Source organism: Cupressus sempervirens, chromosome 9, assembly GCF_028749045.1.
Source record: "Cupressus sempervirens isolate cs-2001-9-10 chromosome 9, ASM2874904v1, whole genome shotgun sequence".
In the NCBI taxonomy this organism is placed as follows: domain Eukaryota; kingdom Viridiplantae; phylum Streptophyta; class Pinopsida; order Cupressales; family Cupressaceae; genus Cupressus; species Cupressus sempervirens.
This window is the reverse complement of record NC_143126.1, coordinates 388,182,287-388,198,306: the sequence shown is the minus strand read 5'-3', so window position 1 is coordinate 388,198,306 and position 16,020 is coordinate 388,182,287. Positions and strand designations below refer to the sequence as shown.

Here is a 16,020-nt window from a genome sequence, read left to right as displayed (position 1 = left end):
GAAAGAAAATTAGAATAGATTCCATGCTCTCTAAATCGTTATTCAAGGGCTTCAGATATGCTAGTTTTCTAATCCATGAATCATGGAAGCAAGACATCAGTATGATCATTCATTAACATTGGTATGTCAAAAAAAGACAATATACATGTAAATATGTAACATGATAGATGGTGGCATGAACTGAGAGTTTCTGTTCACACTGGTGATTGTAGTGATGGAACTCTTAACTTTTTCAAAAGATTAGAGTCTCCATTTGAGTAATAGGGTTGGAGACTTATCACACACATCAAACAAGAGCATGGAATCATACATTGTAGGTACAACAGTAGAAGTGTGAGTGATGTCAAAACTTTAGACATAAGATGTTCATATAAGTAGATGAAGAGGCAATGAGATTTTGATTTTTAAAAACAAATGTATATGCATATATACTATGGAGATGAATAAAAGATGTATATATATTACACACTAAGGCATAATATTAAGTAACAAAGTTCATCCAATAAGGAATGTCTTTTCAGGAAACAACAACAATAACATTGTCATCAGTATATGCAAGGATACAAGGGAACATCTACTTCCAGATTTAAGCATCAAAGTATAAGTCCAGTCATCGATTTAGGGAATGATCACATGTCGTGGAAGGTTCTCGGAGATGAGTCAGCAGTGATACTGATGAAGGGAGCACCATGTAATTGAAATGATGTCCAAAATCAAAGTCAAGATGGATAGCAGTACACACAGTTGGAGAGATATAAGGTTGCATGCTCATAATATACAAAGTATCTAGGTCTGAAAGTATCAATCAAGATGGAAACTATTATTATGCATACTTGCCATTTGTAAAAATGAAAGTATTGAAGATGGAGGACATGTTGCATTTCCAGAGGGATATACACCTATTCGCACTTGCACAGAATAATCAGATCTTGAGCACATACAGGTGGCATCACTTGAGGTCAAGAAAGCATAGAGAAGAACCATGACTATGCAGAGAAAAGGTGTGATTTGGCCTTTCTTCAGGATATCATTTTCAAGGTTTAAAGAATGGCTAAGATTAATGCATGAGATATTAGAATATTAATCAGATGGTGGATTGAAATGGCTATGGACAATCAATTTAACTCCATCATTATATAGCTAATATTGTCTCTGAATATGCTCAGAACTTATCGCATTCATTTTCGTGATATGTGGGAGTCTATTACCATGTGTTTGATATTGTCGTCTGGGCAGGGAGTTTTGATACTTCCTAGTGTTAATCACTCCCAGATTATTCATATCTAATACCTTTTACAATTTTGCAAGTCTAATGGACATGTTCGCTACAGGAATAGCCTAGTTGCACGGTGATTGGAGTCGGCCTTGCTCGATGTCTTCTAAAATATAGAGACGTGCATATTCCTTATAACTATTGAAGATGCCCAAGTGCTGGTATTTTGGAGGATAAGAATATTTTCATGATGCTCGATATGGAATGGTTAGAACCATCCGAAAGGGTTCCTGTAAATTGCCTTCATCTAGCTCACACAAGAATGTTAGTTAAAGGAATAAATTCGGAATAGCAACTAGTGTTGGAAATACGAATGTGTGCAGAAGCGAGACATACAAATACGCAGAATTTCGAAGTTGGGCAGGCTTTCAAATTTTGTGGAATTGAAAACCGAAGTGCCTCGCCTTCTTTGTATGTGATAGAAATTTCTCATGGTTTGGGAGATCTTAAATATATAAATCACATAGTTATCAGGTGAAACAAAATAACTATGTTCAATGGTTAGTTCCCATGCTACATTCCAAATTTGTAATTTGCAGGTGGGTTAGTCGATTGCTTTCTTGTTAGGAAACGTTGCGATGGTTAATAATGCCTCTTCATCCTTTATAAATAGGGGATGTAAGAGACAACTGAAATATATATCCATATACAAATTTTTACATACCCAAGTCATATATACTCTATTATATATTTTATTCTTTCATTGGTAAATGAACGAATTTTTGAACTAAGCTCGTGGATTCTGGATTACTGAGAAAATTTATGTGATTTTGGAATTGAAATGCATTGGATGGATCATCCGTAAGGAGTGTCTCTAGTGCAAATTTTATTTCCAGCATGATCAGTAAGAAATATATATTTTATTTGGATGAAGCTTTATAGTTAAGATATTATATAGTTTCGTCCTTTGTAATTATTATTTAATTTTATAAATAATTTATATGATAGATAAGTGGACAGGATCAATTATAGCATTTTATTATAGTGGTACATGTTGATATCTGTGGTCCTATGGCCACTCCCTTTGCTATTGGGTCCAGTTATTTTCTATTGTTTGTTGATGATTTCAGTAGAAAAATGTGGGTGTATTTCCTTAAAATGAAATCAAATGCATTTCTTGTAGTTCAAAAGTTTAAACCTTTAGTTGAAAAAGAGTCAGGGAAATCTATTATTACTCCTAGATCAGACAATAGGGGGGGGGGGGGGGAATTTTGCTCTAATGTTTTCTCCAGCTTCTTGGATGCACATGGCATCAAACGTCAGTTAACCACGCGCCACATGCCACAACACAATAGTGTAGTTGAACGTTGGAACTAGACAATCACCAAGATGGCTCACTCCATGCTCAAACACAGACATGTTCCGAAGAAATTTTGGGCAAAAGCAATTAATATAGCCGTTTATCTATTGAACCGGTCACCCACAGTGGCGGTCAACTATAAAACTCCAGAAGAGGCCTGGTCAGGTTGCAAGCCCAGAATCAGTCACTTGAAGGCTTTTTGCTCCCTTGCTTTTGTTTGGATCCCTGATGCGTCACGCACCAAGTTGGATGCCAAGAGTCAGAAACTCATTCTTGTTGGATAAAATAGTCTTCACAAAACCTACCGCCTAATCAATGTTGAGACATCTTGTCTCATCTACAGTCATGATGTAGACTTTGATGAGCAGGGAGGACCTTTCATGCTTGTTTCTCTTGTTCTTGATCCAGCAGACCAACTTATGAAGGCTCATGTTTTGGGAGTTCGGCTTCCATTAGGTCCACTTGATCGAAGGGCTCCAATAGCTCATGCAACTCTAGTTATACCAGTGATACTTGTACAGACACATTTGGCTTCTCCCGTAGGATCACCTCTCTTCGTAGATGCTTCACCTGAGTTTGATCCAGATTCTTCTGATGAGGAACTTGATCATCACGCATCTCCTGATACTAATGTTGGTCATTCTCCTATCTGGCCTAAGTGGTGGGCTAAGCTTGCTGATCTTCGTGATGATAAGCTCATAGATGGGAGAATTGCTCAGAAAAATGGCAAAACTACAGAATTTGTTAACTTTGCTCTAATGGCTAGCATTCACAGTGTGTTTGAACCTCAAACATATTCAGAGGCTAAAGGAATTCTACAGTGGGAACAAGCCATGACATCTAAACACCAGAGCCTGCTGAAGAACAACACCTGGGTCCTTTCTGATCTTCCACCAGGGAAGAAGCCCATTGGCTGCAAATTGGTCTACAAAATCAAATATAAATCAGATGGTACTTGTAATATCCCCATCATAAAATAAATGTAATTAATTAAACCTTGTTTTTTGGGCCCATTGATTTAATATATCTCGGACCCATTTTTTATTGTTTTCGTAGGTAATTTGGCCGTCGGCTATCTTTGTTTACTCTTGGAAGGTTTTCCCAATGGGTATTTAAGCACGACTTATAGGTAGTTGTAGGTATGCAATTTGGATTATTTCTTGGTACTGCGAATTCTAGTTGGGATTCTCCATTGTTTGCCATTTTGGAAGTGAAAAATCTTCCCCACTTGGCTATTTTGGTTTTGGTGGGATTCAGCCTCACCCTACTCCGTCTATGTATTGTTTGGCTCAGATTTGACAAATCGAAGCATCATTTGTATGTGGAATATTATTAATTATCTGGTGCAAGTGTGTATCTATTTGGTCTCTGATTATCTGCAAGTTATTGTGTTCAATATATTACATTTGTATCTTGAATAGTGTTGCCGAAATTCTCTGCATCTATCCTCGCCATACACCTTCCTATCCATACTATGCGGGCACCTATTACCACTGTACTGCTCGGTTGCTCCTTCGTACGACCACCGTACCTGAATATTCCACCGTATGACCTTCCCAAGGCCACCATACGACCTTCCCAAGATCATTGTATGACCATCTAGTTTGTTCGTATGGCCTCCTACCACTTCCCATGACTATCCATCCTGTGTACAATAGATCCACCGTACGGCCTCTCCAAATATCTCCACCGTATGACCCCTTCCTTCCACCTACCTCTATATAGCTCCCCTCCAATTGCAGTTGTACTACCATCACTCCTCCCGTATGGACTCTTCCGTACCACTCCTACCAAACACTTCCCCATATGGCCCACTTAGTACATCCTACACCATCGTACAGATTCAACTCTATGGCTTACAAACGACAATTTGCTTCAGTCGGATCATACGACTATCACATTTCTAGATCAAAACATTACAATGGTATTAGAGCTTTTGATTCTGCCATCCTATGGAAGTGAATGCAAGTTTATACTCAAAGAAGGTCAAATAACCCTATTGATAAAATGACAGATCATCAGGATCCTACAGAAGAACTTATGAATCTTTTAAGAGAGCTCAACAAAAACCAAATACAAATCAACGAAACCCAAGGGCTGATGCAGGAAACACTACATAAATTATTCAAGGGAAAGACAATAGCAGAACAAAATGGGCATAGCGAGAACTCAATTTTTGGAAGGGAAAACTTTCAACCCTTTTGCTCTCGACCTTCGATACCCATCTTCCTTCTAAGGATGGAAGTGCCACGGAAGGAAAGAGAGCCCACTTTTCAGGAAATGCAAGAAAAACTTTGGGAAGATTTGTGGAACGCAAATATGGAAGGTGATATATCTTATAGAGACTATCCCGGGATCTTAGTTCCACAGCTCCGTCCGCCATAGAATAGTAGGGGCGATGCACTTTCCGATGGTGATGACCGTTTCCCTGTTCCCGTCCCTTCCGTGGCAAGCAAGTTGCTCCGGTTGCCTTTATTGTTCTACCAACTCTGCACAACCAGTGCATCTGGTTCCTCTTATTCTTCATTGACTTCTATGTCAGAAAGATCCGAGATGTCTTATGATATAAACCGCCATAGAATAGTAGGCATAGTCTTCTCTGGTAGGTTGCGGGCACTCGACCCATCCCACCCTACTGTTCTAAAGCCCTATTGTTCTAAAGCCCTACTGTTCTAAAGCCCTATATTGATCTAAGAATGAGATATTCTAGCGGGGGAAATCATGGTTAATTTTAATGATGATCTCAGGAGATAGATTGAAAAGGTAAACTTATCGCCATTTGATGGATTTGGAGCCATTACCGCACAATCATGGGTCCTGAAGGCAGATACTTATTTCCAACTCAATCCAATGCCTGAAGAGGAAGCAATCAAGTTCGTAGCACTTCATTTGGAAGGAGTGGCGCATGAGTGGTGGCATCATGGACTGGTCACTCTTGGACACATGTCAAGTTCATTGAGAGACACATTGACCGTTTCGATGGAAAGGATCCTGAGCTAAACTTCAAAGATCTAGCTCAGCTAAAGCAAACGGGCACAGTAGACAACTGCATCATTGAGTTCCAAAGGCTATCAGTATTAGTCATAGACATCTCTAAAAGACGCCGAATTGTGTTATTCATGGATGGGCTGAGAGAGCCTTTGAAAATCAAAGGGTTCAACACGTGTGCACTCAACGAAGCTACTAAGAAGGTGCGTGACATGGCCGCATCTTCCTTCAAAACTCACGTAGCTACACCAACACCATCCCCACAACAAGACAAAGACAAGGAGCCAATTCTGAAAAAACCTCAGTTTGATGAAGATTCTTGGCAAGAGCTCCAGAGGAAAAAGCTTTGTTTAATGTGCAAAGAACCATGGGGTCCTGGTCATCATTGCCTTGGTAAGGGAAAGATTCATTACATTGAGGTGATGCTTGATGACAACGAAGAATAAATACCTGCAACGACTGACAAAGAAATTACCCAATAGGAGAGAATAAATGCTCTAATACAAAAAGGGCATTCCATTGCTACCCTCACTATAGCGAGTGGAAGTGGCATCTTTAGGGTTCATCGCACACTTCATGGAAAATGAGTCCCTATCATAATTGATAGTGGTGCCACACTCAATTTCATCAATTCATCTTTGGTCACTAGTAAATGTTTGCACACAGTGGAGCATGTAATATTTGAGGTTAAGGTTGCAGGAGGAACCTTGTTACCTTGCACTCATGTGATCCCACGGCTACAAATTTCCATGGGAAACTATACCATGCCAAATGGATTCTTTGTCATTGATTTGGTTGATACTTACATCATTTTGGGCATCCAGTGGTTGGAAACTCTTGAGTAGTACACCCAAAGTTTCAAAAGGATGGACTTTTCATTCCAGACGGATGGCATGAAGGTGTTGCTAAGAGGAATGTCAAATAAAGGATCGAGCGAAGTCACAATCAAGAAGATGGAGGCCATTTTTAATCATGATTGGACCCCAAACACTGCAAGTAAAAACAAGACAATCAACGCCTCACCCCATTCCTTGGATAATTGGTAGGGACATCTATTGGTCGAGTACTCCAAGAACACTTTTGCATGTTAGTTGACGGATGGCTATGTACGCAATGAAAGGTACAAAATTATTGATGACATCATTTACTTCGGCGGGAAGATCTACTTAGTACTCAACTCAGGCCTGAAGAAGTTGATTACGGAAGGTTTCCTATTGCTGTATTTGCATTTGCTTGAGGACAAGCAAATTTTGAGACGGGAGGATTGTAATATTCCCGTCACAAAATAAATATAATTAATTAATCCTTGTTTTTGGGCTTATTGATTTAATATATCTCAGACCCATTTTTAATTGTTTCCGTAGGTAGTTTGGCCGTTGGCTATCTTTGTACACCCTTGGAAGGTTTTCGTGACAGGTATTTAAGCATGGCTTGTAGGTAGTAGTAGGTATGCAATTTGGATTATTTCTTGTTATTGCGAATTCCAATTGGGATTCTTCGTTGTTCGCCATTTCGGAAGTGAAAGATCTTCCCCACTTGGCTATTTTGGTTTCGGTGGGATTCAACCCTCACCCTATTCCGTCTGTGTATTGTTTGCCTCAGATCTGGCAAATCGAAGCATCATTTGTATGTGGAATATTATTAATTATCTGGCACAAGTGTGTATCTATTTGGTCTCTGATTATCTACAAGTTATTGTGTTCAATATATTACATTTGTATCTCGAATAGTGTTGTTGAACATCTCTGCATTTGTCCTCGCCATACACCTTCCTATCCATACTGTACGACCAAGGTGCTCCTCTGCATGACCACCATACCTGACTATTCCACCGTATGGCCTTCCTAAGACCACCGTACGACCTTCCCAAGATCACCATACGACCATCTAGTTTGACCGTACGGTCTCCTACCACTCCCCACAACTATCCATCCTTTGTACGATAGATCCACCGTACGGCCTCTCCAAATATCTCCACCATATGGCCCCTTCCTTCCACCCACCTCCGTATAGCTCCCCTCCAATTGCAATTGTATGGCCATCATCCCTCCCATACGAACTCTTTCGTACCACTCCTGCCAAACATTTCCCCGTAATACTCCTCTGAAAATCTTTGTATCATTATAGATCATTTTTTCTGCAAACCTAGACTGCACATTATGTTTTCAATCTCTAATGCTTCAACCTTCATTGCAAAACTTTCATCTGGACACTTTGTAAATATATCGGATATAACCTATCTTGCCTGCAAAAGGTAGCAGAGAACATCTTGAACACATCCTCCGCCACCATACGGATCCAACTCTGTGGCTTACGAACGACAATTTGCTCTAGTTGGATCATACGGCTATCACATTTCTAGGTTAGAACATTACAATACTTTGGATAAGTACAAAGCTCGTTTAGTGGCGAAGGGCTTTTCTCAGTGTTAGGGCATTGATTATGAGGAAACCTTTGCTCCTACTGCAAAGATGAGCACCATCGGATTAGTTCTAGCCATGGTAGCACAGTTTGGCTAGAAGGTCCATTAGATGGACGTCAAGAGTGCTTTCCTGAATGGTGATCTCCATGAAGAGGTCTACATGATGCAACGTCCTGGTTTCAAGGTTGCTTGTAAGGACCATCAGGGTCTTAGATTGGTAAAAGCTCTCTATGGCTCTATGGCTTGAAGAAGGCCCTTGGGGCATGGTACATAAAAATTGATAACTACCTCAGTCATCAAGGCTTCAAGAGGAGTTCTTCATACTCAAATTTGTACATCAAGACTACTGACAATGACACCATCCTTCTAGTTATTTATGTGGTTGATCTGATCATCACTGGCAGTTTGACATCTTTGACTTAGTGAATCAAACAAAATTTATGTTAGTCTTTTGATATGACTGACCTTGGGCTCATGGATTATTGCCTAGGTGTTGAAGTTTGGCAAAAGTCTTTTGGTATATTCATGTCTCAGTCCAAATATGCCAGGGCCTTGTTAGACAAATTCCATATGCAAGATTGCAAGCCTACATCTACACCCATGGAGAAAGGTCTCAAGGTATGCGCAAAGTCTGATTCTCCTTCCATTGATAATACTACATACAGACAACTAGTAGGCAGCCTCATCTACCTCTCTGCTACTAGGGCTGATATCAGCTTCACAGTCAGCTATATTTCACACTTTATGATAGCTCCTAAGGCTGATCATTGGATGTCAACAAAGTGTGTGCTTCGTTATGTGAAGGGCACTTTAGATTATGGACTTCTGTACTCTCAAAGATCTAATCCTAAACTCAGTGAGTTTACAGATTCGGATTGGGCAGGCTCTTTTGCTGATAAAAAATCAATGTCTGGATATGTGTTCAGTTCGGGATCTGGTGCAGTCACATGGATTAGTAAGAAGCAGTAGACAGTTTTTCTCCTCTATAGAGGTAGAATACAGAGGGGTTGTTAAGGTAGGATGTGAAGCTATTTGGCTTCGTCGGATGTTTGGGGATATGTGGATGTCATTAGCAGGACCGACTACTCTGTTTGTTGATAATGAAGGCGTTATCAAGTTAGCACGAAATCTAGTCTTCCATGAACGAACCAAGCATGTGGATGTTCACTGTTATTACATACAACAACTGGTTGAAGACGAGACAATAGATTTGTAGTATATTCTTACCACAAGTCAGAGTGTAGACATTCTCACCAAGCCTCTTGGTCCTGATAAGTTTGTCAAATTCAGAGGACAGCTTGGTGTTCTAGATAGACTAACCATTAAGGGAGGGTATTACAATAATAGATAATCGTCTATTATTAGTTAATGGTAATCTATCTAGTTAGCTTTCGTTTGCTTTCGCTTTTTCAGCTTTCTTTGTTAGAATAGAATGTTTCTATTCTTTACGATCGTTTCTTAAGGAAACATCATTTTATTCTTTTGTGTTTAATGACCTTTTGTTCTCTGTTAATAACAAGCAAGTATTTATCAACTCCTTTCGTAATAATACTATGCACGAGATCTTTACTCAATCACCAAGAGATAATATAATTTGTAAGTACAGATAATATACATACATACATACATATACGTATATACATACATACATATATATACATACATACATGAAAAAAATGATGCACTTTCTAAGAATTTAACAATTGTTCAACAAAATTAATGTTTGACAAGAAAATGTTGTTGAAATAGTACAAAAATTGCTTGACATGAGAGGTCCGCAAGTGAGGGTGTTGACCAATCTTGAAAACTTGAATGCTGAAATGAGAGCTATCGATGATCAAACACCTATGCCAGAGTTGCAACACACTGTGAAGTTGATTTTGATAAGGTAGAGGTAGATATTCAGAAGTTTGATAATCAAAATTTAAGGCACAAGAGCAAAGGAGAAGGAACACCTTTAGAAAGAGAAGGAGAAGGAGCAGCTTTAGAAAGAGACTGCACGGCAGAAACAATAGCTAGACAACAGAGAGGATATTATGGGAGCCACTGGATAGAATCTAGGAAAGTGTTGCGGTATGTGATAACCCCTGTCGGTTATGGCTTATATTAAACATCGACTTTCTTTACTAATCAGAGATTTGGCATTTAGTCAAACACTTAGCAAACAATATAAATGTTGGTCAAGTCGCAATTTTCTCAATTCCCAAGTAACACCCAAAATATTAAAAGATAGAAGCAATTTTCTAGATAACCATGATGAAAACAACTAATTTACTGAATTCTGAATTTGTCTCTATCCAAAATGCTGATTGAACTGAACAATGTTTTTCTGAAAGTCAAAATGATTACTTTATTTAATTGCATAAAATACTGGTAGCAAAAATGCAACACTTAGACCTTGATTTGTAAGGGCAAGACAATGGATCTTTCAAACTGAATGACAATGTTCTCCAGTCCAGATTCTCAATCTGATCTTCAAATTTGCAGAATACAATTTTGAAAGAAATATTCAGTCACCCCTTTGCTCCACATTAATGTCAATCATGCAATATTCTTTCCTTGAAGTCAAATTGCAGGTGGTAGCAACTGGATGCTGATCAGAACAGGCAGTTCACTCATCCAATATGTAGATCGCAAGTACAAAATGATGGTTGCCTGTCTTCCAAATTCACCCACAGCTGATAAAGGAAACCCTTCACTGCTTGTTATTAATTACAGACTCAATATAAAATGCCACCCAACCCTGTAGTAATTGACAAATGCAAACATAAATACCCAACGCCACTAGTGGGAAGCAATAACACATTTTCCAGTCACTTTCGAACATTAATTTGCAGTCTCATTGAATGTAATTAGACTCTTCGACTTCCTCCACAAATCAATCAATTTCTTCAAAAAACCCTTCAGCTTGACGCCAAAAACAGAAGCTGTATGCTCCAGGACAAAGCTATAATAGGCGCCAACAAGATGCAGAAATATGGCTCCCAATTGCAAATTTAGCAGTCACAATTTCAGATTAATCTTTTAGTCTATAAAATGTAGGTATTGAATGTGATTTGTATCAGCCTCTAATTTCCAATCACATCAATATGCACAACAAAACTCCTCACAATAAATTCAGATCAATCTCACTTACAACTTGCAGGCAGTTATGTAATTAAATTTCCAAGAATAGATGTCTTCCAGCCATAGGTCACACAGTAGGAAGACTCCAACAATCTCAAGCTTCACAATTTTCAGAATTTAATCCACCACAACTCTGAGCACAAAGACTTCTTCCAAAGCAACAGTAACATAGAAATGGAAGATATAATAAATATTCAGAATATCACAAATCACTATACCTCAGCAGTGAATTGCCCACTCAACTTTAGACCCTTATACCACGGCAAGGGTGAAGAAATTGGAACTTAAAAAAAAGCCACAAAGGCAACAAAACAAATATATATTCAAGTGTGCTTTTCTCAATGAAATCAGCTTGTATTTATAACGCCCAGATTCTCTTTTGTTGCCAAAATGTAACTTCACTCAAGAAGCTTCACCACACAACATTAATTTGAAGCTTCCATTAGATTCTCTCACTTGACTTGGCTTAACTATTTAATAAATGACACTTTCCAATGATAATTGAACTCTCCACTTAAGTGAAATTTTAAAGTTAAATTATAACTTTATAATAAACTTTTTAATAATTAATAATAATTTGGGCACTAAAAATATAATAACTTCCAAAATACTCATCATTTAAATATGCCATTTGAAATAGGAGTCATACCTATTATTTCTCCATTTGACCAAATGCACTTTCCAAAATTAGAAAGGGTCCATCTCGATCAACACCAACTTACCACAAATAGTCAAGTACACAAAACTAAGCCCAAACGAAGTCCAACTGGAGCCAAACGAAGACCACCCTATAGCTTACTGAGATATGGAGAAGATAAGACCCTCCCAAGCCAAGTCATTGCCACAGAAGACCCTCTATCCACAATAATTAGCCTATGAGGATCACAATAATAGGCTAATCCCCGAAACTCTGATGCTGACAAAATTGGGGACATTACACGGTAGGTACTATGACATTGGAAACACTAGTTAAATTGGTCTAGCTGTTGATTAGCTGGCTTGATTACTTCATTAGTATATGATGGTAATGTTAGTTATTATTTTGACATACATGAAAACATTATTATTATTCATTATTTACATATACATACATACATGAAAACAACAAAGAACTCTCTTAAGAGTTTACAATTGTTCAACAAAATTAATGTTTCCCAAGAAAATGCACCTGAAGAATTGTTAGCTCAGAAGCAAGAACATGGTGTTGAAACAACACAGAAAGTGCTTGACATGAGAGGTCTGCAAGTGAGGGTGTTGACTAATCTTGAAAACTTGAATGCTAAAATGAAAGCTATCGATGATCAAACACCTATGCTAGAGTTGCAACACAATGTGAAGTTGATTTTAGGTAAGGTAGAGGCAGAGATTCAGAGGTTTGATAATCAAAATTTAAGGCATGAGAGCGAAGGAGGAGTGGCTTTAGAAAGAAAAGGAGAAGGAGGGACTTTAGAAAGAGAGTGCATGGCAGAAACAACATCTAGACAACATTGAGAATATTATGGGAGCCAGGAAAGTGTTGCGTTAGGTACTATGACATTGGAATCACTTGCAAGTGTCTTTGAGAATTTACAGTCCACATATCAAATGCTTATAAGAGTGTTTCAAGTATTGGCACAGTCTCCTTACGATGATCCCAAGTATCAAATGCTTATAAGAGTGTTTCAAGGTTTAGAGGTAATGTCATTGTGGCAGAGGCTTTTGCAAGGGAATGAGCCTCGTGATTATGGCATTTACACAGAAGCAGAACTTGCTTCTTCAACAACCTACACTCAACTCTTCATTGAAATTATTCTTCCAGCAATGAGAATAGCTGCTACAAATTCCTGGGAGCATTCAAAGATGAACCATCTCAAATTATTTTGACCTTGATTTTGGTTCCCCAGCCAACAAGATGTACCTCTCAATGATTTGAATTTTCTACACGGTAAGGGATAATGTGCATGGTTCATCTTATTCAATGATCATACACAAATAAAGTTGAACCTTATTGTTTGGCAAGCTTGAAGTTTTGAGGAATATAAGTGATAATCTAATCCAAGCTTCATTATCTAGCCTAATCTAGTACATGCTACTTGGTGTCACCTTATTCCATGTTGTTTTGAAGATGATGAGTCTTTGATATCTTTTGTGGTGATGTTCAAGAGAACAAAAAAATCATATTCCCATCTTGAGAGGACACTACATGACTTTTAGAGATTGGTATTTCATGCTTGTTGTAAACTTGGTGTTTCAAATTTGTAAAAGGTTTCTTTGGACAAGAATGTAACAAGAATCACATCGTGTGACAAATAAATTCAATTTCCAGCCCACGGCAAAGAACGTTCGTATACAATTATTGGATAGCTTTCAAAACTTTTGTGACTTGTCCTCTTCGATGACAACCCATATAAAATATTGCCAAAATATTTAGTGGAGGAGATTTGGAGTCTCTAAATCACCCCCTCACAAATTGGGTTTCTAAACTAAAGGTTCGTGCCAAGCCATGAAATATTGGGCATTAACAAAATACCATTCAGCTTCAAAATAATCCATATGCAAGGGTGACCGTAGAAATTGGATAAGAAGCCAGTATCCACAAAATGATATGTGAGGAATGAAAATAAATGTGAAGCTTCTTATCTAACAACACTTCTTAGTGACAACTCATCAATCGGGCAGTATAGACAAGGTATGTGAACTATTTGATAGAATGCTACCATGATATTTGTTAAAAAGATTGTCTAAACTTCCATTCAAAAGTCAAACATTTGTAGGCATTGTGTTGGAACTAGAGGGCATCATGCTCACGAGGAATGGAGAAAGCTTGTAGAGGTACCATAGTGAAGGGAGGCATGACTCATTTGTTGCAATGTGTCAATAGAGAGGTCATTCCACGAGTCAGATAAAAAGTGGAGTGATAATTACATGGAATACAATGATCACAAAATATGCACAACATGGAAGCATAGACAAGCACATGGACAATTGGGCAAGAGGCCTCAAGAGACTGAAAATTTTGGAATTGATTGGTTTTATGAGTAATATTCATACAAAATGTGGCTTGCAGAAATACCATACTGTAATATGGCTTGCAAAAATACCATGGAAAACTGTATTTGATCCTGCTAGATGGGAACAACTGATTGTTCGTTTTATTGTACCTAATCTGATGATAGTTATACAAGAATTTGTATTCAACCCAGCTAATCAGCAACTAGACCCAATTTATTGGGTTATGGCTGGTTTCTTTCTAAAAAATCTGCTATGATATGTTTTTGTAAAATTTCTTGTGAACTCTGCCCTTTTTTCATAGTCTACATTATTTTTGTGGAGGATCTTGAACTAAGTCACTTAGCATGGGTTGAGTGAATTTTATTGTTTTATTATTTGGATTCTGAAATATGTATGCAATTGGATCAATTTTTCTGTTGTGCTAAGATGTAATAAGCACCTTAAAAAAATCTCTAAATATACATGTTTAGAAGGAAATATAAAGAGATAACTATTTAGAAGGAAAAGAAACGAACATTTACATAGCCCCTGAAGAAAATGGTAGAGAAAGGACACGCCAACGAAATGGCAGAGGAAGGGCACGACATGGCAACAAAATTGTAGAGCAAGGGCACGACAATGAAATGTAGAGATCACAAGGGCACGACAACCCAATCATAGAGCAAGGGCATGACAACGAACTGCAGAGATCATAGAAACGAAATCGTAGAGCAAGGGCATGGCAACGAAATGCAGAGATCACAGCAATGAAATGCACCAATCATAAGGGCACAACAACATTCACAACTCTCCACCCTTGTTAGGAGCTCTCAACCCTCTTTCCCACGTAGCTCTCCACAATCAAAACAAATGGGGAATGATTTATGACATTTTTTTATTTTTTTTGTTTATACTTGCAAGGGTGTCGCAATTGCAATGCCAATGTTGGTATTGCAACGGTGTCAGGGACAATTGCAAAAAAAAAACCATGAAAATCAACACAAATTACACCGTCGTCGCACATTGTCGTCGCAATTTGACCCCAAATGTTGTAGTGAGTGGGGTTGGAGATTGTGTGCAAAACAAATGAGTGGCTCAAGGAGAGGTCCAGTTAAGCAATTTGAATGTATTGTTTTTAGATATCAAGAGAAATGGTGTAAACTACGTGTATTGGAAATTAATGAAACAAAATTGGTAGCCCTCTAGATAGATGACCTGCTTTGCAATTCTTTTGAAAAGGTTTGATAGTTATTGTTTCTTTAATGATTATACTTGAGCAAAAATATTATATATCATCAGATGAATTGCATTGGACTCAAGAAAAGTAGCTGGGACATTGGTCCTTTTTGCATTGCTTTGTGTGGTTGGTTGTAGCTTTTGTTCATTTGAGGGTGATCAATAATAATTAGTGGTATAGGCTCATCTATTCCTTGTATTATCATGCAATTATACCAGTATATCTTATTTGAGTATTTAACATCAAATATCATAGAATGTATCTTAAATTTATAACATTTGTAGTATTTAGAATTTCTAAATAGGAAAGCTATTGACACTGCTCGCGTGCATTGAGATACTCGACCATTGGGACATATTGTAATGCAAACCCTTTCAATATAAACTGAAAACCTAGTATTTTATGTAATTGTCTTTATGACTACTGTCTAGCTGAATTCCAAAATTTGTAGCTATGTTTCCATATTTTATCATTATGCTCTGTTATCTGTACGTAATGAAATTGCTGATAGTGCACTCTTGAATAAATATGTGGTGACTTATTATGTGTTTCTTTCAGGTGGAACTATTGAGATTTACAGGGTCTAGAATATTAAAGGGCATTTCTGAAACAGGAAAGGCATTTCTTCTAATTCTCGTAACTGACATTTTTTTAGGGTAAGTTTTTTGCTGTAATTGAAGCTATGTGATCTTCAGCTGGCTTCC

At 37.9% G+C, this 16,020-nt stretch overlaps 1 protein-coding gene across 2 annotated transcripts in view; it reads left to right on the top strand.

Moving 5' to 3' along the window:
* Positions 1 to 16,020, top strand: part of LOC149538896 (protein DAY-LENGTH-DEPENDENT DELAYED-GREENING 1, chloroplastic-like) — a 205,698-nt gene that overhangs the window by 156,304 nt on the left and 33,374 nt on the right. The window contains exon 5 of one of the 2 annotated variants that reach the window (XR_016356132.1): positions 15,875 to 15,929. Coding sequence is in view for 1 of the 2 variants with exons in the window: in XM_089800277.1 (XP_089656403.1) it covers positions 15,875 to 15,972 (98 nt within the window). In the remaining variant the exon portion in view is untranslated. Of the gene's footprint in view, positions 1 to 15,874; positions 15,973 to 16,020 lie in introns of both variants that reach the window. The other variant, XM_089800277.1, reaches the window with a different exon arrangement.